This window comes from Sciurus carolinensis, chromosome 2, assembly GCF_902686445.1.
Source record: "Sciurus carolinensis chromosome 2, mSciCar1.2, whole genome shotgun sequence".
NCBI classification, from domain to species: Eukaryota; Metazoa; Chordata; class Mammalia; order Rodentia; family Sciuridae; genus Sciurus; species Sciurus carolinensis.
In genome coordinates this window covers 20,282,931-20,308,565 of record NC_062214.1, presented here as the reverse complement: position 1 = coordinate 20,308,565, position 25,635 = coordinate 20,282,931, and the positions used below count along the sequence as shown (strand labels likewise).

Genomic DNA, 25,635 nt, shown 5'->3' with positions numbered 1-25,635 from the left:
TTTAACAGGTCTCACTATTTTGCTGTGGTTGACCTCAAACTTGTAATCCTCCTACCTCAGCCTCCTGGATCCCTGGGGTAACAGCACCCTTTGCCTATTTGGATTTTTAATTATGATAAAAATACATGTAAAAGTATTCAGTTTAGTGGTGTTAAGTACTTTTACATTGTTGTACAGCCAGTTTCCAGAGTCTTTTCATTTTGTGAAACAAATTCTATTCTCATTGAACAATAATAACTCCTCATTTTCCCCTTCCCTTACCCACTGACAGTCATGTTCTTAAATCCAGCTTTTCCTCTTCTCCATTCCTGTACCTATGCAGCTGAACATAGTTGGGAAGAGTAAATAGCACATCTAAGCTGACTTCCTCTTATTTCTCTGGATAAACATGCTGTTTTCCAAACATTTCTCTCTCCCTGTGTTACACCTGCTCCTCCTCACTCACTCAAGGACATTCCACAAACCATGTTCCCTTTTTCTTCTTCACTCCCTGTATCCCCAACTGGATCGTTCTGAATAGTAAAACCATTTGTGTGCATGCGCAGTAGGGAGTGAACCCAGGGCTCTGCATATGTTAAGAACACAGTCTACCACTAAGTTAGAGCCTCAGTTCCATAATGTTTTGTATTTTTCCTGGTGGAAAAGTTTTTTTCCTTGATCCCATATCTTTCTCTAGCTACTGCCATCTTTCTCTGCTCTTTTCTGCACAACACCCTGACTGGATTGCTTCTGCTGTTCCCACTTCTGCCCTCCCATTTCCTCTGATTCCACTCTACTAAATCTAACCTTGTCAGAGTTGCTGATGCCTTTCTTGCCGCCATATTCTGTAGTATTTTCTCTGCCCTATCTTAACTTTCCCTGGTAGCATCGACCCAGTACGTTGTTTCCTCTTACCGAAAATACTTCCTTTACTTGGTTTGGTAGATAGACTAATAGCCCCTCCAAAATGTCTGATTCCTAATCCCTAAAACCTGTGAATGTTATCACATAAGGGAAGAAGGACATTGCATATGGGAAGATTGTCCTGGGTTATCCAGGTGGGCCCCATGTATTCACAGGGTACTAAAGTAAGAGTCAGAGGGGGAGCTACAGAGATTGCAGGGGTGTTCTTTGGAGGTGGAGGAAGGGGTCGTGGTAATAACTTGTTTTAGCGGCAGTCGTCATTTAGGACCCCAAATTCTTCTGCTTTCCTCCTCTCTCTGACCATGTCCTTTCCCATCCTTGTTTCTTCCCGATGTTAAGTACTTAGCCCTTTGCAGTTAGCTTCACTGACAGTTGTTCACCTGGTCTCATGAATTTAAATAATTTTTATACTAATGATCTCCTAATTTACATCTCCAGTGTTGACCTTCCTCTTGAACTTGACCTGTACATACAACCTTCTGCTCAGTTTTCGTAGATATCTTCATAGGCATTTTAAACTTAACCGGACTGATCTCTGAAACTGATTCTCTCATGGTCTTCACCATCTCAGTGGGGCCCACTCATCATTCCCATTGACTGGGACCAAAACCAGTACCTTACATCTTGTCAGCAGCTCTCCTGCAACCTGGTACAAGTCACCACCATCCTCAGTGGAATTATTGCAGTCTCCTCTCTTACATCCTTGACCTTCATCCTGTTCTCAACATAGTAACCAGAATGATTCTCTTAAACGAAAGTCAAATCCTGGCTCCCTCTGCTCACAACATCCCAGGGACTCTGCTCATCACGTAGAGTAGAAGCCACAGGCTTTCATGGCCCCACAGTCTGGCCCCATTGTCTTGTGAACTTTCCCCTCACTTGTTGCTCAGTCCTCTGGGCTCCTCCCCTTCTCATAGCCTCTTTACTAGCTGTTCCTTGTTCCTTAAGTGGTGTCCCCTTCCTTCAGGACTTCACTTACATATCAGTGACGTTTACCCTGACTGCCTTATTGAAAATTGTGTCCCCCACCCCACCCCAGTGACCCCTTCTTTCCCCTCTGCATACAATATTGTGTGTTGTTTCTCTTCCTACCTGGAGAGCAGAGTTTTTGTCCTCTTTGTTGCCTGCTGTGTCTGAGAACCACTGCACTCAGTAAGAGCTCAGATATTTGGTAGGCTGGTTGAAAGATTGTGCGCACAGGATTGGTGGGTTTCAAAGCCTGATTGCAGTGATGCACACCTGTAATCTCAGCGATCAGGAGGCTGAGGCAAAGGGTTGCAAGTTTAAGGCTGGCCTTGGATACTTAGCAAGACCCTATCCCAAAATATAAAACAAAAAGAACTGAGGATGTAGTTAAGTGGTAAAGCACCCCTGGGTTCAGTCCCCCGTACCCAAAAAAAAAAAAAAATCCTGATTGGAGTGGATTTAGTGGTGTAGGAGGAAAGGGAGTAGTCACAGGAAGTAGAGACAACCCTTGAATTTGCTGTGAAAGGGGAGCAGGGTAATGGGCAACGACTGGAGTGTTAGGCTGGTGGAACACACACTGTGTGTTTGTATGCTGATGGTAGAGCTTCAGAAAGGGGAGAGAAATCCATTAGGCAGGGAACATGGGTCTGTCAAGCAGTCTTTGAATCATCTGAGGTATGTGGTGTCCATGGCAAGTGGAGAGCTGGCCACAGGAGGCTCCCAGGTGCTCATTTGGCTCCTTAGGGAGGGCAGAGTGCCAGAGTGCAGTCACAGGTAAGTCCCCCAGCAGCAAGATCTTGCTTCTACATTTGGACTATAATTTTTTATAACTCCTTAAACAATAAAGAGTTATTTTTCTGAGTTGCAGTTGTTTGGGCAAATGATTTATTTCCTTTGTGCAGTTCTTGAGGGTGAGAATTGATTTTTTAAAAAATCTTAAAAGTTAGTGATTTCCTTGTCTTTTTTTGCCCCAGGCACTAAAGCATCTTGATGAATTAACCACTTTAAAAAAAATGTTAGTCGAGCAATGATAAAGCTAAAACCAGCCTGCCTGCTGCCCCCAGCAGCTTGTTCATAGACCATCCCACTGATTTGGAAGAATAGTCATAGTCTTCTTTGCCCTGTATGATGGAGGCCCTCTCTTTGGGTCCTGGTTGCTCATTTGGTACCTTTCACCCGTAACATCCTTTCGATCCCTGTTCCTGAGGAAGTGGAAGTGCATGATCTTTGGCAGCAGGCCCAGTTGGGAACACCTCAACAGTTTACCTCCCAATATTCTTGTTAAGAAGGCACTTAAGAGCCAGACATCTGTTTGCCAAACAGATACATGGTGCTTGAAATTCTTAAATCTCAGTTATTCAAAAGAACGCCAAGGTCTTTCACCTCAGACAGCCTGCGACAATGTATATTGCCAGGAACCCACTTTTTAGTTGTCTCATGGAACTTTTGGAGTATGGTGCTTTTTGTTTCAAAGCATCTACCTACTGTTTTGATCTTTAAAGTTATTTTAAAAATAAGAAGAAACATGTTTCAAATCCTAATCTCGATATCACTAACACATAGTTAATTACAGCAGTTCTTTATAAATACAAATCTTCCTTTTGTTTCTTCTCATTTCCTTGTGTTGGGGCTTTGTTCCAGTTCTTTCCACAGGTACCCTTTCTTATTTTCAGGATAGGTTTGTTTTTCCCTCTCCACAAAGCATGGGTTGTGAGCTGTTTATTGGATAGGAGATATGTCCATTAGATAATGACCAAGAGTTTTTTAAAAATGGAATAGAATAAAATAACACAAGCACAAAGAAAGTGTAAGTAATGTTTTATAAAATGTTTATTTTATATTTTCTTTCTATGGTGAATCATGTTTAAAAACATTTAAAAGCCTCTGCTCCTTATCAGAACCTTTATTTTGCTGAAGGCAGGAAAAGAGTTTAGGCTTCAGGCTTTCGTAGTTGTATTCCTACTATTCCAACTATTTCATAGTTGAATAGGTAGGTTTAGAGATCTGACTTTGAGGCCCAACTCAACTGACCACATATTGAAACTTTCATTTATCATGTGTTTTCTGTTTTTTCACACCCCAAAATTTTTTGAGTGCTTGCTTTTTTATTTCCGAGGGATATTTTAAAAAAATTAATGAAATAACATAGACAAAATCACTTGAACTTCTCAGAGACAAGGAAAAAGTATTTCATAGATGACCTTAAGTATATTTTTGCTTATTTGGTTCAGAGAGCTTTTGCAGGCATGGGCATTTAAACATTGTTGCCAGATTTCACCCTCTGTACAATTGCCTCACTTCAGATAATTCATAAATATCCTGTCTTGTTGACAGAGTCCGAGCCTTTGGATTTCTTGCCAGCCAGCTCATTGTTTGTCCATAGGTTCTGGCTTATTTTTGGACTGTGTATGATGGGACAGAAACTGAATCTCCCCTCAGAAATGTTTGTAGTCGTACCTGTGTGATTTCTATTGTTTCTATTTTTTGGTCTCATTTTTACTCAGACAAAGAGGCAGCTGAACGTCTTTCAAAAACAGTAGATGAAGCATGTCTGTTACTAGCAGAATATAACGGGCGCCTGGCGGCGGAACTGGAGGACAGGCGCCAGCTGGCTCGGATGCTTGTGGAGTACACCCAGAACCAGAAAGACGTGTTGTCAGAAAAGGAGAAAAAGCTAGAAGTGAGTATGTTACAAGGCAGACCCAGACTGCCTGAGGTTTCCTTCCTGTAGGGAGGGTGGTGGTTGTTGTTTTTTAATGACTTAATTAACATTTTTATCTTTTAAAAATTCATAAGATGACTAGATTGCTGTGATACATGCCTGTATTCCTAGCTACATGGGAGACTGAGGAAGGAGGATCACAAGTTCAAGGCCAGCTGGGGCACTTAGCAAGCTCCTGCCTCAATATAAAAAGGGCTAGGGATATAGTACCCCTGGGTTCAATCCTAGGATCACCAGATAAAGGAAAAAAAAAAGATAGAAACATCCATCAGATATCTGGTATTTGAGCCTACTTAAAAATCAAAGTCATGTTTTTGTGTGTCCAGGAAAGAAAAAATTGGAGTGTGGAAAACAGTGAACTCTTCATCACAGCATTTAGGATCTTAATATTACTTTAGTTTTAACCTCACATTGAAAAAAAAAAAATTGCAGTACAGAAAGGGGTCAGCATAACCCAAGAATGTTTATGTGGTGATATTTAGGAAATGCTTACAAATTTCTTTCTTTTGGGTCATTTTGGAGTTTATTTTTTATATCTGTGCTAAGGCAATTAAGTTATCTACTTCCATGCTCTGTTTATATCAGTTTTAAAATTTCACAGTAATTTTTTGTTTGTTTTTTAGTTTTTATGGTACTGGAGATTGGAACCAGGGGTGCTCTACCACTGAGCTACATCCCCAGACTTTTTTTGTTTTGAGACAGGTCTCTCTAAGTTGCCGAGACTGGCCTCAAACTTGCAATCCTCCTGCCTCAGCCTCCTGTGTCGCAGGGAATATAGGCGTGCCATAGTAATTACACCTGGCTTCTGTAATGTATATGGAGCTAGATTCTCAATCTGTCAAGAAGGAACTCATTGCTATCCTGGCTTGAGGGCATGGGTCTGAGTGCCCCCTGGAGGGAGTTCAGAAGCATTTCCTCACCATGCACCATGCTTCTTAATAATTAAGTCCACAGTACCTAGTCCCGTGGGATAACAAAGCCAGCAGTGTGGACATTTGGGCATTTTTATGTTGCCTGAATCTGGCAGGCCTCCTTTTTGTTAGGAGTGTCTACTCTTCTCTTTTTAAGATACATAGAAAGAACTATGGCCAGTGGTTCTGTGAAGGGAGGACAGTTCTAAGTTGGAAAACCAGTCACATATTATAAGAAACCGCTCTGAGAGCCCACTCAGGAGATGAGGGAGCGGGAAAGCCAACCCACCCCTGCATGTTCTCTTGCCCTTAGGCAGGGGACGTGGAGCTAGTGCTGGTTGTGACTGTTAAATTTGTCATTCCACACAGTCAGCTGACTCGAAAGAGGAAATGTGTGATGGTACTTTTTGCTGTATCCTTACCTGCAGTGATTGTGGGAGCTGAGATGGCTAGTGATGGTGGGGACTTCATATCCGTAGCCAGCCTGAATGTGGAGATGGGAAACAACTGTAAAAATGGTCTGGCTTGAATGTAGAAATTGTCGCTGACCAGAAATCCTAAAGGGAGTTTTGCAGGCAGCACCAGACGGTCATTTATCTGAAATGCTCATCTTTCCCTGAGAAGGCGTTTTTAGCACTGTGCCCTGGGACTAATAAGAGAGTGTAATTAATGATTCTGGTGGTAAGTCACCATGCCATCTGTTGAACTGCCCCTTGGCGACACATTAAGGCTTTCTCTGATCTGTCAGACATTGATTATCATGAGCAGCTGTTATTGGGTGGAACGTGGCAAGCTACCATAGAGGACAGAGTCTTTGAGAAGGAGACTCTCGGTAGAACTAGGTAGTTACCTAGTTCTGCACCCCACCCCACCCCCAGCCCGACCCCAACACATAGTCGCACTTTCCTATTTCTTGGGGAATCCTTCTGGTTTTGGTAGAACCAGTGGTTTGGTGGGTGCCATGTGAGGCACAGAAATGGATCAGAGATTTGGGTCTGTTCTGTAGCCTTTCAGCCCAGGTTCCTCTGATAGTTCATACTATGGAATGACATTGGAATCCCAGTCCTTACACAGGACAGGAATGTCCCAGCACTGCAAAACAGGGAGTCTGAACTAAAAGTTCTCATACCAAACTGTGTCTGCTAGGCCACTTGAGCAGAACCATAGTAAAAATAGAGCGAAATGTGCTGGATTTAAGAAAGCAAATGACTAGCTAAAATATAAGATATTCAGTGCTGACTTTAGTTCTTTGTGCTTACTAAAATCATGAACAGTCTGCTCTGCGGAATCTGAGATTCTCTCTCACTTGTTTGTAATAGATTGATTTTATTTCATTATATCCTCAAAATGATGGTAAAACCTGACATGCAATTGAAAGATGCATTAATATTATGAATTTCTCCAAATCATCCAGAATCTCTTATTGATGGGGATAGTACATATGTCTTTTTAACCCTTCTTTTTATAACACAGCCAGTCCTTATTTTAAAACTACTGAATCAGAATGCTAATTAAATCTTTTCATTTTAATCCTTTCATTGCCCTCAGTGTGTAAATACATGGAATTCTTTGGAAAAACAGTAATGCATTTGGCACACTTTTCCCCCCAGTTTTTACTTGTTAATGCTTGCGCTTATTTGTATTTTAAGTTTATATTTTGCTTCATGTAATAAGCATCTCTTTTTTGCTTTCACTTGAGAATATTGTGCTAGATTTTTAGTGACTCCTAAACTTCAAGGTAGGAAATATGCTGACCTAGAGCTTAGGCTCTAGGAGGGGCAGTTACAGTCAAAGGAGGAGATTGTGTTTCAAGGAAATCATATTCTGGTATAAACAGCATAGGTGAACATAGATCCAAAACTGACTGACTGTCGTGAGATTAAGAATGCAAGTGACAATTCTGATTGTGGCTTAAGGTAAATTCAGACTTCCTGTCAGGTATTAAAACTTTTTTAAAAGGAAATACCAATTGTAGAAGTGTTTATAAAAGGGAAGCTGCTGGACTCATCAAGACAGGTTTGTGAAGGAAGATAAAGACAGGGTGTGGGAAGGAGGTGCTGGAGATGCCAGTGGGAACCAGGGTCTCTGTCTTTAAGGGGTTGCATGTGCATTCATAGAGTCACCGGCCTGTTAGTCAGTGACGAACAAAGAGGAGCAGATGTGCTTCCTCTGTGCAAATGCATTTCCCACTAGGGGAGACTGCAGCAAACAAGGTGTTAACACAGAATGTGAGAAGTGTTATAAGGGAGGAGAATATTCTAAGTCATTCTGTCTTAATTGAAACAGAACAAGAAAAATGCTAAGAATATATTAATTGGATCAGATATTTATTAAAAATGTAAGTGAATTATCAAATGCATGGGTTGTTCCTGAATACCATATGCCTTCAGCAAGGCTTCCAAAGTTTGCTAGACTGTGTGCTCTTTGACTGCTCTCATAGTGCCAGGAACATATTTGGTCCTCAATAAATACTTGTTCTATGACTGAAATTCATCATTTGGTGTGACTTTTCCTATAAAGAAAAAGTTATTTTTAGGTTGCATTAAGTGACTTAACATATCTGATTTAATTTTTGGTTGTAAAGACTGTGTTAGGAAATAAAAGTGACTATTTGATAGAAATGCCTCTGGGTTTTCTCCTTTGTGCTACTTCTTTCCTTTAGGTAGAACCATGGTTCATTTTGAGCTGATAATTTTTTTTTTTTTAACCATTCTCTTCTGCCTCTGGGCGTCATGGTTGACATTGGCCTACCATCTTTCCCTGAAGTTCTAGGCGAGGTTAGAGGGAAAGCTGAAGATCTGTAATGCTTGGTCATGAACATGAGGAAACTTAGAAACGGAGGCATGTGGAAGGAAGTCTGTGTAGCTGCCCAGAGGTGAGGTTAAGGAATGTGGAGCTCTGAAAAAGGGTTCGTTCAAAAAGGTAGAGGCCAAAGATGCCAGAAAAACCTGAAATGTCACTGCTTAGAAGGAGGAACGGTTTGTTGTTGATGGGACTGTTATCATAAGTGACTACTAAAGCCCACAGGCCTTACTTATTCTGACTGGGCTGGAGAGACTTCCTGTCTTTCACTTTGGATAAAGCATGATGGAGGTATATTCATCAGAGCCATCAGAACACGAAAGTATATGTGTATGTGAGAAAGAGACCTATTTATACGGGCATTAAAGATAAAAATCAGAAAGGGTCAGACACCTACAATTTTACCTCCTCAACATATCAGTTCTTTGCATTTAGGTCTTGTTGGTGATCTAGAACTGGAAGGGCCGTCCTTTTTGTGGTACACATGCTGCATGGTACAGGCCGGTAGATTACTTGCCACACAGGGAAGAGCTCTGGGGAATGTCTTCCTAGCAGCAGATTTGTTGGTTGAGATGAAATTCATATGAAATTAGCCATTTTAAAGAATGTTGATTTCAGGGGCATTTAGCACTTTCACAATATTATGCAGCTATCAGCTATAAAGTTTCAACTTTCATCACCCCAAATGAAAACTCCATCCCTATTAAGCAGTTACTCCCCACTTCTCCCAGTTGCTGGCAACCGCTAGTGTACTTTTTGTCTTGATGCATTTGCCTGTCCTGGATATTTTATCTAATTCTGTCTGACTTCTTTCATTTAGTGTATAATATTTTAAATTTTATTCATGCTATAGCTTGTATCAGTACTTCATTCCTATTTATGACTGATTGCTAATAATTATTAGAGTAACAATTATAGTTATGTAGATCTGCCTCAGTTTGTCCAGAGCTTTCCCTCTGTTATTAGACATTCAAATTCCTTCCACTTTTTGACTATTGGAATAATGCTGCTGTAGACAGTTATGTACACATTTTTGTATGGATATGTTTTCATTTCTCTTGGGCATGTGTATCTAGTAGTGGAGTCCCTAGATCATATGATAGCTCTATGTTTAACTTTTTGAGGAACATGTTTTCTACAATAACTGCACCATTTTATATTATCATCAGCAATGTACAGAGGGCTTCCTATTTTTCCACATCCTTGCCAGCACCTACTATCAGTCTTTATTCTAGCCAACCTAATATATGTGAAGTGGTATCTCATGGTGGTTTTGATTTGCATTTCCCTAATTATTAATGACCATGAGCATCTTTGCATGTGCTTGTTGACCATTTATATATCTTCATTGCAGATATATTCAAGTCCTTTGCCTATTTTTTTAAAAAGTGTTTTTATTTGACTTTTAAGAGTTCTTTATGTATTCTGGATATTATGTCCTTATCAGAGAGATGGCTTGCACATATTTTCTCTTGTTCTGTAGGTTTCTTTTCTTTCTTTCTGCCTGCATGCCTGCTTTCCTTTCCCCCTCCCTCTTCCATCTATCCGTCCATCCTTATATTCGTGCTGGTACTTGCATAGCCTTGCACATGCTTGGTAACTGCTCTACCACCGACCTATCTCCTCAGCCCTCCATTTCTTAATACTCTCCTTCAACACACAAAAGTTTAAGGGTTTTTTTGGGGGAGCGGGAGTGGGATGAGTTCCACTATATCTATTTTTTTCTTTTGTTCCTCTTGATTTTGGTGTCGCATCTAAGAAAGCATTGCTAAATCCTAGCTCATGAAGTTTTATTTCTACATTTTCTTTGAGGAGCTTTATTGTTTGAGCTCTCTCTCACATTTAGGTTGTTGATCCATTTTGAGTTTATTTTGTGTATGATGTGAGGTAGGGGACCAACTTCACTCTTTTGCATGTAGTTATCTATCTGCCCCAGCAGCATTTATTGAAGAGACGGTTCTTTCCTTCAGCAGAATGCTTGGCATCCTTGTCAATAATGAGTTGGCCACAGATACATAGGTTTGTTTCTGGACTCTCAGTTCTGTACCATTGACTGTGTCTATTCCTGTGATGGTACCACAGTCACTCACGATAGCTTTGCAGCAAGTTTTAAATCAAGTCTCCAAACTTCGTTCTTTTCAGTATTGTTCTGGCTATTTAGGATCTCTTGCAGTTCCATATAAATGTGAGCATCACCCTTGCCATTTCTGAAGAGAACTAAAAGTGTCTTTGGAATTTTAATAGGGACAGTATTGAATCTATAAATCATTTGGGGGAGTATTGCCATTTTAACAATCTTCAATCTTTCGATCCATGAATAAGAGAGGTCTTTCCATTTATTTAAGTCTACTGCAGGATTTTCAGAAGCATCTTAGAGTTTCACTTACTGGTGCATTTGAATTTGACATAAAGGCCTTATCTAGGTGCCATAAGTATCAGTGACCACAGATCAAGAGCAGTAGTGTGGCCTTGCAGTAGTCAGCACTAATCCTCTGCTTTGACACAGAGGCCTTGGATAGGAGTAAGTGAAGTGGTTTGCAGAATTATTGGAGTTGTAAGGAACCTTAGAGATCATGTAGCCTGATTTCAGAATTGGCAAAGCAACTCAGACCCAGAGGAGAGATTAGAATTCAGCCCAGACATCTGGTAACTTTCCATCAGGTTTGTATTGTTTTGTTTAAACTTGAGTCAGTGAGATAAACAGCAGGAAAATATCCTGCATAGAGGAGTAGCCAAAGTTAAATCAATTAAAAAATTTTAAACAATTCCCAAGAATCTTGTTGCACAAAAATGACATCTTATGTAGGGAGATTAAAATGACTGTGTGAAAGCATTCCACAGTGACCTCTGTAAGTGTGAGAGAGCCCACTCTGCTACGGAGGCCTGCCCTCCTACTGTCCTCACCACAGCTGTGCCAGTGACATCTCTTGCTCTGATGATGGGGGTGGATGTGCCTCAGTGAACTTAGGGCTGCTGCTCTTTCTCCCCAGCTTGGCACCTCTTGCCTGGCTCTAATGAATACCCAGAGCTGAGTCTTTGCTTCTGACAACGCAGCTGGGAAGGGGGAAATGATCTAGAATCCAGCATTGCCTTGTTACTCTTCATATTTCTGTTTGCATTGTGGTTATAACAACTTGAGAAATTCCTTGGCTACAGCTGATGGGGTACTAAACCAAACTGATGGCCGTCTGTTGTTTTTGGCAGCATCCCCCACCTCCCTGCAGGGTGCAGATGGTTAGAAGCATTTGTTTCCGTAATAGGACAGGCAGTAGGTGGAGATAGAGAGCTCCTTTTTGTCCACTTTAGAGTCAGTTCTCTCTCCCATGATGATCAGAGCACTGTCTCATTGTCTCTTAGAGTAAATGCAGATGAAAGCAGGTGGCCTAATCCTCATGTTAGATAAGAAAACTAAGCCCAAGTTTATATGAGCCGCTCAAGGACACAAAGGAAGTCAGCAAAGACCAATCAATACTGGAATTCCCCAGCTCCAGTGATCATCCAGTGTGTTTCCTGGGGGCTGAGAGGCCCTAGTAGCACTGGCCCAATGTCCCCAGGCCTTCACACTATGCTTGCATGGCACCCAGTGCTCCTCCCTGGACCAGCGGCACTGTCAGCAACAAGGGCAGTTAGAACAGTTGTTGGATTAGGTCGGTCTGCTCACACCTGTCTGGCGATGGTGGGGGCTCGTACTCCACTCCTCTCCACATACCAGGCCGTGGCTTGCTCTCTGCCTTTTTATCCCTGCACTGATGTGAGGATCTTTTTTCCTCAGGCCTTCCTCCAACGTGTGGAAAACTTTTTTAGAGTTGATGCGTTTGGTTTTGTGATAGGAAGTTTAGCTGCTGTATATTGGATCCTTGGATTCCTTCTGTTCATTTTGGTCCCTGCTGACCCTTGAGATTTACATCTGGAGCTTTTATCTACCAGGGTGTGCGTATGTGTGTGTGTGTGCGTGTGTGTGCGTGCGCGCACGCGTGCTTCATTACAATATGAATTTTGGGATATTTATTTTCACTCCAGGAGTGGGGAAAGCCACATTATAATGTATTTCACATACTTGACGACCTAAGGACATAGTTTGCCAGCACTTGAGACCTGGTTGTTGCTCAGATTTAGAGCACTTGCCTGGCATGCATGAGGCACTGGGTTCGATTCTCAGCACCACATATAAATAAATAAAATAAAGATCCATTGACAACTAAAGGAAAAAAGAAAAAGTGACATGATTTCAAAACTCTTCAGCATTGTTTTCATATTTGTAGCCCAACTCTTTTCCCTTCCTTCCTCCCTCTCCCTCTCCCTTTCCTTTTTTTTTCCCTTGAGACTGTGCTGGGGATCAAACCCAGGGCCTGTGTGTGCTCAGCAAGCTGTGTACCTGGAGCTACACGTTAGCGCATTATAGAAAGCATTAATCCCTGCTTCCTGGAATGGCTCTGCTGAGTTTCAACTGGTATGTGTAGCACAAAAGTACATATACAAATAAAACAACATCCGGACCCTTGTAACCCTGCCTGCCAGGACGTTGGATCACATTTACCTAACATTCAGTTGTTTCTTTATTTCTAACCATAAAAGCAATATATCAAAGGAAACGTAGCAAGTAAATATGAAGAAAAAAAAATCATAATATCTTTCATAATCTAGCAACTATTTTTAATTTTGGTATATTTTCTTTATTTTTTTCTCTAAAATTAGAATGTGCAAATAGTTTTCTGTCCTGCTTTATTTTACTTAATGTAATTATTTTCCCTTTTTAACAGAAACTTTGTAAACATTTTAAATGTCTGCTTACATGCCTGTGGCTGGATATTTAGTAGTTGTTTTGAGCATCTAGCTCATGCTCTTGTCTGTGGGCTGACCTTCAGTATTTGGGTTATTTCCCTTGGGTAGATTTCCAGAAGTGGCTCTGCACGTGCAGAGATCTGCTGGTCTTTATGTCCACTGAAGGGTCTTTGCCACCAGTATGCATTCCTGCCTCAGGAGTTCTCTCTCATTCTTTTTCAGTGCATCTTAGGCATTCTAGGATTTCATCAAGCTTTCATATATAACCCCCCAAGTTAAGGATTAGTCTTTGTTTTATGAAGGAGTAAATATTGAAGAGTTTAATTAGACAAATGGGGCTCTCTTCTTTTAAATGATCTTGTTTACATTTGAGACAGCTGTGGGAAAATAGCAGATACTTAATTATAACATTGACTTGAGTGAGCATAATTTTGAGAGGAGAGTTCAGGTTACAGAAATTTGAGCTCCAGTAGGTAACTGTCTGCTTGACCCAGTGGATACGTGTTATTTTGAGCAAAGACCTATTTTAGTCTTTATGAATGTTCTTGCTATCTTTAACTAGGTCTTCTGCTCCCACTTCAAGTAGGGATTTTGGAGAAAGTGAAATTGGTGGGTGGCATACATTGCAATCTTAAGTTTGCATCTTTTTCTCTTTATAAAAATGTAGGACTTGAAATAAGATCAGAAATAGTCTTTTTTTGTGTGATTAGGGCAGAAATGTCCTTTATTATCATAAGTCAAAATGAAACCTTTGCAGACAAAATCTATGAACCCCCAAAACTGTGGAAGGCTTCATGTAAAAACAATGGTACCATCCAGAGACAGTGTCCTGCACCTATAATCTCAGCCACTCGGGAAGCTGAGGCAAGAGGATCACAAGTTTAAGGCCAGCCTTAGCAACTTAATGAGACTCTGTCTTAAAATAAAAAATAAAAAGGATTGGGACTGGGGACTTGGCTTAGTGGTAAACACCCTTGGGTTCATTCCCCAGTACCACAGCGAAAAAGATGATACCACCCAGCTGCTCTTTTGCCTATCTCCTTATTTATTCTCTTCCTTATTTAGGTTCTTCATCTTTAAACATCTTGGCAGAAAAGGGTGCTCAACTCTCTTTGCTTAATTCAGTCATTAGCTGCTTTGAGAATCTCAAGCACAATAACTTTGCAAATTTCAGCTCAACAAAACTTACCAGCAACCTTCTAAGGCTTCCTGGGACTTGGACATGGTTATGAATGATACACTCACTTCTCTGTGATGCCTGGAGTGACGTAAAGGTGCTTCTCCAAGGCCTTTTCTTTTGCTCACTGTGTCTCTTCTGTGGGACAGACTTACTAGAAGTCATTTCCACAAAGAAACTGTTGACCCCGATTATGATTCAGTAATGACAAGCTGTGTTGCCTGTGCCAGGCTTTTCCTGGATTTCTCCACTGGGCCCATTGGTCCTTGTGGCCTTTTATCTTTGATGTGATTTTTTCTTTTATAAAATAACAGTTTTACCCCCATGTTGGGCAATAGTTTCTGGTACCCTAACCTGAAATCGTTAATTTCCACCTTTCCTTGGCACACAGGACCTTTAGGGCAGGTTGACTTTCTTACCTGTGGAAAAAGCCTCCCGCAGACTGTTTGAGGGGGTCCTTCTCAGCTCGCAGACTACTTTGCCACTCTAATACTAAAAATGGTAATCACACTCATATAAGCACGTCCTCCTCGCTACTGTCCCTTTCCAATCACACCACATCCCTTTGCCCTTGCTGTGTCGCAGCTTGGAGTGCTTGTCCTCGTTCCTCTGAAGCACTGACCACAGTCACCCCATCTGGCAGCCTAATCTCAAAAACCAAAAGAGATTCTCAGCCTCTGTCTTCTGTTTCCCTCTCTTTTTGGTCCCCCTCAGTAGGATTTAAGAGTATATTTTTAAAATACCTTTATGTTTTCCTTCTCTAGTTTCTGTAGACCACCGTTTGCTGGTTCTAGTCTACTTTTTTGTATTTCAGGAAGCTTTTCTGTCTCGGTCCTGCACATGTGTGCCATTGACCTTTTTCTCATGCTGGACCTTTTCCTTGAGTGACTCATGCTTAAAGTGGATTCAGTTGCCACCTAAGCTAATGTTGTCAGTAGCCCAGACATTTCAGGTGTACTACTGAGACAGACCTTTGTCTTCCTGTCCTTTCCTTCTTTTAACCTCACTCAGAGAGTGGCATTGCCAGTTATCAGAACCAGACACTAGACCCCATGCAATATTTCTTGCTGATTTTTCCCACCTCTGGATCTGTCACGTCAGCCTTCTCTTGCCGCAGCCCTCCTCAGTCTCTCTGCCGCACCTCTGCCAGATTGACTTCTCAGCCCTCTTCCACAGTTGGTTAGTCACCAGGCCATTGTGATTTTGCTCCACTATTTTTCTTCACTCTGTCCCCCTTCTCTCCTGCCTCCTCTCACCATGTTCGTACAGACTCATCTCCCTGCCTGCACTTCTGCCTAGCTTCATTTATTGGTCCATTGGTTTGCTCTTAGGCCCCATGGGCCTTTCAGGTAGCACCCCTGTGATGTCTTGAGAATACAGCTTTGAGCTTGTCATCCCCCTGCTTACACATTTAAATGACTTGTCATCCCCCTGCTTACACATTTAAATGACTTCTCTTTGCTTCTAAAGTATTGACCCAACTTCTTGCCCCTCTCCTGTCCCTACTCCTGCCCTGGCCCCTGGAAGCCTCCTCAGCTGTGTCTCTTGCTGTGTTCTGTGGTGGTATCCATGTTGCTTCTTCAGTCTCAGGCTTTACGTATGCCTTGCGCTCTACCTGCCTAGAGTACTCGTCCTGTTTATCCTTACCTACTTAATATTTGTTCATCTTTAATATCTTAAGTCACATCATATTTGCAAAGGGAAGTCTTTCCGCAGACCCCCACCCCTTACAACCAAGTGTGCCTCCACCTCTATAATATTCTCTCAGCTCTCTTCCTTCCGAGCACCACCTAGTCTGCATTGTTTGTGTGTGTCTGTGTAGTCACTCTCACATGCTCAGTCCTCTCCTGACACCTAGCCCGGCACTCAGGTTTTGGGGTGGCAGGCACAGTGGCAGCTCATTTCACCTCTGGGCAAGCCAAAGTACACTTCAGTGGGGACTCCTTCCACTTTGAAGGTGTTCCCTTGAGGTCTGGGCTTGCTCTGCAGACAAATTCCTTTCTTTCTCTGGGCCTGTAGCTTGATGGATTTGGACTATGATGCCACCTAGTTTAAAAATCTGGGACTTATTTTCTAGTCTTGACACTAGATCTTTAAAAAAGAAAGGGCACCAAAGGACCTTTCTGTCCTTAAGGAAGCTTCTAGTTAATATGCTAAATTTTAAGGACACACCCAAATGTTTTGTGGAAAGAAGAATTTTGTATTCCATTAACAATACTTTTTCTTCTTCTCTATCTCATCTTAACATATAAATCAGGAAGATGAAGTGTTGCTCATGAAATAATAGGTTATGGGAGGACCGATTGTTCTTTTCCCCTTAGATCTATTCATTCACACTGAACATATAGCAGGTGCTGGTCTCATCCAAGCCTCATGACCACCCTTCAATACTGTGTCATCGTGGAGGCAGGGAAGTCCTAAGTCACACCATAGGCAGTGGGAGAGTAGGATTCAGACTTGGATTTTCTGACTCAGAGTTTTTTCTATTTTACCATAGCCACCTCCCTCCAGTGGGAGGGATGTGATGTACTCAGGCTTTTGGAGGTAGGACACATGTATTTTCCTTCTTACTTAGTTTGTTGATGGAAGGGAATTGGTTTTTTCATTGCTTATGGAAAGAGACATATCCAAATGCAGAGGAGTAAACTGTAGGCTGCTTGGGCAGACCCACTAGCACTTGGAGTCACAGTAAGCATTGGTGAAGATGATTTTGTGTTAAAACTGTCTTTTTCATTTCTTCTCCTTTTCTCAACTGCTCTTCAGGATGTTTGACTACCACTGTTCAGCCCGAAGGGAGAGACAGTTTGAATGGTCTGTGCCTTTCATGTTTGCACAGCACCAGGAACCTGACTTTTCATTAAAATGATCACCAAGGAAGCAGTTTATAGGGGTCTTTGTTCCTTTCATAAAGCATTCCTTTTTTTTTTTTTTTTTTTTTTTTTGGGTGCTGGGGATTGAACCCAAGGCCTTGTGCTTACAAGGCAAGCACTCTACCAATTGAGCTATCTCCCCAGCCCCAAGCATTCCTTTTTGATGGTTAACTTTAGAGGAAAAAATTAATTATAGTTTGTCTTTAATATTTTGGTTTTATTAATGAGGGACCCCACTGCCTAATTGTATGTAAGCATTGTAGTTGTTTATAAATAAATATCTTGTTTAGTCATTTTATAGACATCTTTATAACCTAAATATTTAGGTTTATGATTACATTAGTGCTTGAAAAATTGCCTGGCCCTGAAATTGATTTTACTTTGGTTTGTTTCATTTGTATTAGTCTATATGTAAAATACAACTTTTTATTCTTCCCTTGCTTTTGCCAGCCCTTGTCACATTGGGGTTTTTGTCACGGCAGTCAAATCTGTCTTAAGTACCTTTTGGATAGAGGGGCCTCTGGGAAGAAAGAAGTACCCTGAAAACACTTTGTGGTGTTGTTCCAAGTTTAAGAAGTCCATTTGCATTTGATGATTCTGATGGATGGTTGGGTTGCTCTGAGAACGTCCCTCTAATTCTAACTATTTTGTCATTTTTTCCTTTGGGAAGTTCTTAGTGTGTTTTGGTTGTGGAGCCAAGAAACCCATGAGAGCATTGAGATTGGAGCCTCAACTGCTTCTTTTCCTTGTGTCTTCCCAGTGTCTTACTCAGCAGCTCCAACCCTGCTGTGACACCCCAGATTGTATCATTTTGAAATGTCGCAGCTGCTACTAAGTCATGTGGGAACATGGAGCTGGCTGAGAGAGAGGTACAGGTCACTGATGGTTTTCATTCCCACATGGATCTCTGAAGAAAAAGCAGCATTCTTATTACCTATCCAAATATCTTTTATAGGTTGTATTTTCCAAAGACATGAGTGAGCCAGTGCATGAATGAATGAACACATGAAATTGTTGTTTAAGTAGAGGCCCAGACTTGTGAGCGTGGTCCTAGGACCTTAGTGGCTCTGGGTAAGCCCCTGGCAGGCTGGAGGATGCTGGGTGGCATGGGAAGGCCTTCTCGATCAGGCGCTGCGCCAGGCTCCATCCAGTGAAGCGCTTCTTCCACTCAGATTCAGCATGGCAGGTCACCTTTATTCAGGGCCTTCATAAACTGCTTCGTGCCTAATAACTCTTTATGACTCTTAATTGGGAGTAGCCGAGCAGGGGGTGATTTTTATATACCATATGTCCAACCGTACAACGGGGCACGTTAAAGGGAAATGCAAGTCCAATTCTGGATGCTGGAGAGTAGTCTCCAAGTTAAGCCCCACCCCTGGTGTTATTGCTGTTACGGTTTTTTATGTAAGTACTTCCCAGCAAGGAAGAGAGTAGGTTCGACAATATTTACATTTTGATCAGCATTTTTCTTGCATGAGTTGCTTGAGGAAATACTTACAATTTTACTTGTTTTGAAAATGAAATTCCTGTAGAGAGGTCATTGCCCTGTCAGCCCCTGTCATTTCTGACCCTCTTATCCCGGAGCTCATCTGCAGTATGTCAGATCTGGCTCACTGCTCTGCCCATAAAAGGCAAAGAATGTGTAAGCTTTGTTTCCTCAGCGAGCTATCCTGGTGCTCCGTGCTGGTGTGAGTTCACAGTGTCAGCTGGATCCACGGAAAGCAGAGGGATGTAACAGGCACATTTTCTCCTGCAAGTTTAGAAAGTCTGTGAGGCGACTTCCAAAGCTTTGCGAGAAGCTGAATTCTAGGCATTATCTCAGAACTACACATTGGGCCGTACCTCATTTAAACATTTCTCCACAGACAGGTAAACCTGGGCAGTTCATCACAGGTGCCGGCCCCCAGCTTGAGGCTCCTGCAGCAGGTGGCAGAGGCAGGTCTGATGTGACTCTTCCTGTTTCCTGGCTCCCAGCGCAGACCTGCCGTGAGCAGGGTTGGCCGCCCGAGGTGCACTTGCCTCATCTCTCGGTCTGCGCTACGTCTGAGCAGAAAAGGAAAGGCAGGGGACTCCTGGGTTTGCCTTGTCTGCTCTTGACGAAAGGCAGGTGTCTGAAGATGGAAGTGTAGACGGAGCCATGCTAACTGTGGTTGGGATGAGGTGACTGTAGGGAGAAGCTGCCGGCAGGAGCTGCAGCAGTGCAGCAGTGCCGCTGTGCTGTGGCAGTGGCGAGGGCCCTGACCTCTCGAGTTCCTGGGCGTCATGAGTGTTAGACGGAAGTACCACACGAGCATAAAGCCTTCTAAACAAGGACCTTGGGTCACCTTTCCTTCCTTTGTCTACAGGAGTGGCACTTGACATGCTAAAGAGCTGTGGGATATAGGTGCACTTCAGGGAAGCAGAAGGCTCCGAGTGGGCCTGATCACGTGAAGTTGGTTTTGGTGGCATTGTGGGAAGAGGTCTGGATTCCTTCTGAGAGTGTATGAGTTTCTGAGGGCACCGTTTGGAGCCTTGTAGGAACAGCTCACAGACCACACTTTGCCAAAAGGCAAGAGAATCTTGGATTTTCCTGAACTCTGTCTCCTTAACTGAAGAGAATAACCTGGAAAGGCAGCTAGCAAGGGAGTGCTCTGACCCAACTCGGAGCAACAGGAGGAGTGAAGGCTGAAGTTTTACTTGGAGGATAATTTTGCTTGAATTCACTCATGTTTTTTGGCAGTCCATGGCAACATTTATAGATGACTTTATTTGGAAAGCTTTAATCTGTTTTAAAAAGGAGAGGTCGGAGATCACAGAGTAGTCACTCCTGAGTCTATTTAGGGGCTTACAAAATCCCCTGCTGCAGCCTCACCTGCCCAGGGCTTGCTATGGATTTCACCTCTTCATCTCCCCTCAAGACATTAAGCTAGGCCATTTGACTGTCTCTGGTAGGCAGGTGCTACATATTTTAAAGGCAGTCTCTACCTGTGTTTGGATTTTCGGCATATATACCAAGTCACCCTTGCTGAGGTATGTAAACCTCCTGGCTGTAAGTCTTTATTGGTTGTTTTTACAGCCTTGATGGATTTTCATGGTTGTCAGTGACAGGCCATATGCACCCTTCTCTAGGGATACCTTTTTGTGGGCCTGGGTGCTGGTTCTTAAATTAGACCTCCTGTAAAAAGCAACCGGTGGCAGGAGGAGGTGTGGACAGTGTCCATCTGCTTTTAGAGTGACCTAAGAGAGGGCTTTCTTGTGGAATTTCTTTGCCAATGTCTAGAATATAATATTAGCCCAAGCATGACAGCCCCCCACACACACACACTCTCACACTCACTCCCCTACCAAGCAGGTGGGATTTTTTTAGTTGCCTAGGTGAGTTATTTGGACTTAGGATGGTGTCTGATCCAGACATCTGCCTTTGCTTTTAAGCTGATGGACTTGGTAAGTTTTTAGTTTGATAATCCCCCAGGTGTTAAGAGCCTTGGTTAAGATCCCTCAGCTCACAAGAAACTTGGTGATTTTCAAACAGTTGTTGGTGAACTCCTTCTAGTGAAGTCTTCTTGGTTGCTGTGGGTGATAACTGAGTTGAGGCAGCTTTTGTTTCTGAACTTTGGGCAGAGAATTTGGGGAGGCAAGCGGTACCTTTTACCCTTTTTTGTGTCAGCATTCAGGAGAGGTTTATTAAATGAATCCATGTCTGGAAAGATATCGTTGGTCTTCATGCTTTGTATTAACCTCACTTGAATATTCATGAGAAGAGACAAGGGAACCCTGGCATTTTCCATCCTCATGTTCGAAGTCAGCTTTCAGTGTCAAGAATGAAAGGTAACTGTTGACCCAAGTCTAGGAATGTGGTGTGCTCATACATAATGTTTGTTTTATGTATTAGTAATTCATTTGGCAAATGTGCGAGACACGTGCAGTTTACTTGGCACTGCAGGGCACATGGTGGGTGCTGGGTGAAGCAGGTGAGCCTGGCCCTGGCCTTCTGGGGTTTACTAGTTCAATGGGGGAGTCATTGTTAATAATTTACGCAAGCTCTCAAACCTTTTGCCTCCCCAAGTGTGCAAAAGGAGTTTGGCATCAGGGAATTCAGAACTTAAAGTCTGTAGCATGGGCTGCTCAGTTCCCTCCCTTTCAGACAGGGAGAGGAGGGAACCACAGCCCTGGTCTCACAGCAGGTCAGAAGCAGAACCAGCCCGAGCACTGCCAGGTCTTCAAGTTTCATCCAGTGCTTTGGGTTACATTAATGCAGGAGAGGTTCTGCACAGCAAGTGTACAGCCCTGAGACCCTTCTTATCCTTGCAGAAACACCTAGAAGGGAAAAAGTTAAGCCCCAAGGGTCCCTAAGCCACAGACTTCTCTTGGCCCAGTTTTCTGTACAGCTATATCAAGAATACCTTTGCTGGGAGCTGAGGAAAGAAAAAAATCTACCCTATTCCTATCAGGGGAGCCATGCTGTAGAGGGATGTGGAAATCACCAGTGACTGGGGAGAGCCCAGAGCAGCCTGCCAGGGAGGCAAGGAGTGCATGGAGAGGGCAGGAGCAGCTGGGATCCAGCTCTCAGATGAGGGAAGGATTTCCCAGGCAGGTGGAGGGATGGAGGCAGGGCTTCACCAGGATTGGGAGAAAATGGAGCTCTGAGCTTAAGGGCCATCCTGAACAAGTGGTGGGAAGTTGTGAGAAATGCGCTTGGGCGGCAGCAGCAGCAGCTTTCAGAAGGCCTCTAACTGTGTCACGGAGATAGCGAGGGCGGTGCTCCCCCTCAGCATCGGCCTCATGGTGCTGGTCCTTTGGGGAAGGTAACTATGGCGTCTAGAGGAACTACGAGTAGGAGACTCAGCAGGCCTTGTCAGGGCCTTACTGTGGTTACTCAGCAGGGAACGAGGTGGTCCTGGATACAGGTAGTGGCTGGTGGAGCATTTTGATCTTATGTAGTGCTCGTTTGTGAAAGTGACAAATCTGGGTTCCTCTCTAAGCTCTAACGTAGAAAATGTAGCTTTATAGTGATTTTCCGCACCATGGCTATTTGGAGCTTTCAAAATAATTATAAAATTTGAGCTTCTGTTTTATAAGGCTTTTAAAAACTATTGAGAACCAGTTAAAAGAGAAAACAAATATTAAATGTCGCTGTTTTTCCTCCCAAATCTCAAGTGCTAACTTGAATACCATTGAGTCCACTCGTGCCAGCATGACATTCTGCTTTCCTCTTTGATAAAGTTTGCCCTTTGAGAACTTGAGAACCCTATCGCACGATGAGGCTGAGCTGGGTGGCTGGGTCCTGGGAGAGCAGGAGGCTGAGAGCTGCACAGAGGCTCACTGCATTGTCTTCTCTGTCTCCTAGGAATACAAGCAGAAGCTGGCGCGAGTCACCCAGGTCCGCAAGGAGCTGAAGTCCCATATTCAGAGCTTGCCAGACCTCTCGCTGTTGCCCAACGTCACAGGCGGCTTGGCCCCTCTGCCCTCTGCTGGTGACCTCTTTTCAACTGACTAGGACAGATGTCATGCCCCAGATTCCCATCTGTGCCAGAGAGCGGAGGGCAAGTCATGGTTGGAAATGACCTTCTGGCCCCGGTTCTAGCTCTTCTTCCACCTGGCCCCTCCGCCTCAAGAAGGAACCGTGGCCTCCAATTTCTGACTCTCCTCTGCAACCTCTCATCTTCAGCACAGTTCAGAGCCTGAGTGGAGTCCAGTTTAGATTTGTATTTGCAAAGAACACAGACACTTTCTCCCATTTCGTGTTTTATGCCCGTTACTTTTCCATCCTTAACTCTTTCTCTTACCCAAGAAGTTAGGAAAATCATGTGTACTTCTGGAAGCTTTCAAAAGAACCTGTCCTTGTGATAGCATGTGTCATGGAAGCAGCACCTCCTTTCTGAGCTGGGCTTGGCCAGGCGAGATATAGGCTCCACTGAGGGGTTCTCTCTGCTGATGTTGACTTTCCTGTCTACCATCTTCCCCAGAAGGTTGGTGGCACAACAGATGGGCAGCTTTGTCATAAAGAATTTGCCAAATTGTTCAACGTCCCCCCGCCCCCAATCACTTCTACTAGTGCTCTGCAGTCAAGGTTAGGTGCATTCATTTTGTGACCCAACCAGAGAATCTAACAATGAGATCAAAGGTGATCTGGGACATAAAGTCACAGTTCCGAGACAGTAGTGGGGATGACAGAGCAAGTTACTTGCGTGGTTCCTACATTGAACCTTCCCCAGCTGCACTTCTCAAGTGTCCCATGTTCCTAAAAACAGGAACCTTGTGACCCCTGTTGGTTGTAAAGGTAGTTGGTAGGGATGGCACTGGTGGACCCAAAGATGAAGGCTCCACACCTGGGCATGCTGAGTCTGAGCTCTGCAGGGGCGTGGCTTTGAGCCTTTTGGGAACAGGGCACAAATGATCATTTAATCCACTGTGTGGGTGTTGTCCACAATATGGTGAATAAACTTGAACATCTCCCCTGCCAATAGGACACTGAGCATGTCCATCTGCCAATCACTGCACGCCACTGCACATGTCCATGTCCCTTTCCCTGTCCCCATGTGAGGAGGAGGAGCGTTTGCATCAGATGTTATTGAACAGCTCATCTCAGCAGGAGAGGGGAAAGTTGGGGATATTGATTTGATTTTTAATTCCATTATCATGCCAGCTGACATTACAACTAAATAATGTAGTTAGAGAGGATTTTTATCTTGTGTATCATAAAGGTTAGGCCTGCAAACTATAAATCATTTACATTTGGCAGGCTTGTCTTTGACATTGGAAAGGGCAGAAAACAATTTGCCCCAATAGTGTAATAGGAATGTGGCCCCTAGGCTGAGGTCCAAAAACTGTAAGAAGGAATTCATTGCAGGGGCTTGAGAATCTCCATCATTTTGAGTTGCTGTTTTTAGGATCACCAAAAATCACATGTCATTTTACATGTTAAACGTAGCCTGTGTTTTACACAGTATGACAGGTCTCCCTTCCAGAAGCCCCCCAACCCCATGCCGTGAAGGAGGGAGAGTCGAGTCAGGTGCCTGGTTTAACCCTGGAGAACCTGGTAGTGTTGATGCCGTTTTTCAGGTTTGGATGCAGCCTGTGTGTGATTGGCTTACTGGCAATGCCTATTCCGTCATTGTTAAATTAAGGAGTCTATAAGGTTTTTCTCCCAGAGGCCACAGGGCAGTAGGTGACTTCACTGAAATTGCAAGATCAATTGTAGTCTCTGCTGTTTGTGCACGTCCTCCCCAGGCGTGCCGCTCCGGTCTCCTGTGTACAAGTTTGTTCTGAACAGACCCGCTTCTGATGCTCTGCTTTCGCCAGAAAGCAAAATTTTATCAGCCACAAACCAGGCAAAAGACTGTATTTGCTCTGATCAGCTAGGTGCAAATATTACATGATGGATTTAGCCCACTGCTATGTTTTATCCACCTGAGTTAATTATTATCCACCAATTGGTGCATAATTATTATATCAAGAGCAAGAAATGAACCTGTAGCAATTATGTAAATGAATGTGTTGGCCTCTTAACACCTGTTACTAGTGGACTTCCTGTGAGGAAGTTAGTTTTGTTTTGTTTTAATGAAATGCTTTTGTTTTTTAAATCTTTATTCTCCTCCCCTCACCTCCCAAAGTGTGCTTACTTCATTTAATTTAAGCGAACCTTTCTCCTTGTCTGTAAGAGGTGGTCTGCGGGGCGGGTGGGTGGTTTGGCTTGTGTTTTCTTTACTTAGGGCATCCATAGGCCTCAAAGGACCTTTCCTTTAGGTCATATTCCTCAGAAAGTCTTCAATCTTCCTTTGCTTTTGTTTTGTTTTTCTTAAAGAATATTTTTAAAGCTTAAATTTGTATATTAATTTAGGACTTTATTTAGAAGTATAGGCTGCATTGGTGGCAGCAGTATATTCTGAAATGTCTCATAGATATATATTTTTGAATAAAGATGGTGTTGTTGAACAACTCTGCGTGGTGTTTCTTTTTCTTACCCTGTTCTGGAAAACACAGTGTTTTCTTTGTAAGCAGTGACTGATTAGTGATCACCAATGGAGAATATGCTGTCTGTACAGAATCTTGTCCCTGAGGAGTTTTTGTGACTGTAAGTGGCACATAAATACTCGGCACTTATATAGTCTTTTCTGGTTCTTTCCAGGGCCTTAATTAGCTTTAATTAACCAGTCCACACAGTACCCAGGAGAGGTGCCCACCATAGTTCCATCCTCATCGTACAGAGGTGGGAACTGATGGCGAGAGGTTAAATGACTCTTCCCAGAACCATGTAGCCAATCTCTGACAGAAAAAAATTTGGAAGTTCCTTGATTTTAGCATTTCTGTTCACACCACTGGGCCTCCTGAGAGCCATTTGATGTTGGCAATACAGGGAAAGCCACTCTGACTGGTAGAAGGGAGAAAAATGTGAGCTAATTGCAAATCCAAGTGGTATGCCTTTAAAAACATTTTCATAGGCTTCCTTTCTCCTTTTTCCCTTTTACATTCAATGAAAGCATATTGACTTGGTATTATTGGTTAAAACTCCTAAGATAATAG

At 43.0% G+C, this 25,635-nt stretch overlaps 1 protein-coding gene across 2 annotated transcripts in view; it reads left to right on the top strand.

Annotated features, from left to right (window-relative positions):
- Rprd1b (regulation of nuclear pre-mRNA domain containing 1B) overlaps window positions 1-25,050 on the top strand; it is a 49,152-nt gene extending 24,102 nt beyond the window's left edge. For both annotated transcript variants that reach the window (XM_047541935.1, XM_047541933.1), the window contains exons 6-7: window positions 4,374-4,549; window positions 22,460-25,050. In XM_047541935.1, the coding sequence (XP_047397891.1) occupies window positions 4,374-4,549; window positions 22,460-22,609 (326 nt within the window). In that variant the 3' untranslated portion in view covers window positions 22,610-25,050. The remainder of the gene's footprint in view (window positions 1-4,373; window positions 4,550-22,459) is intronic.
- Window positions 25,051-25,635: the final 585 nt, after the last annotated feature.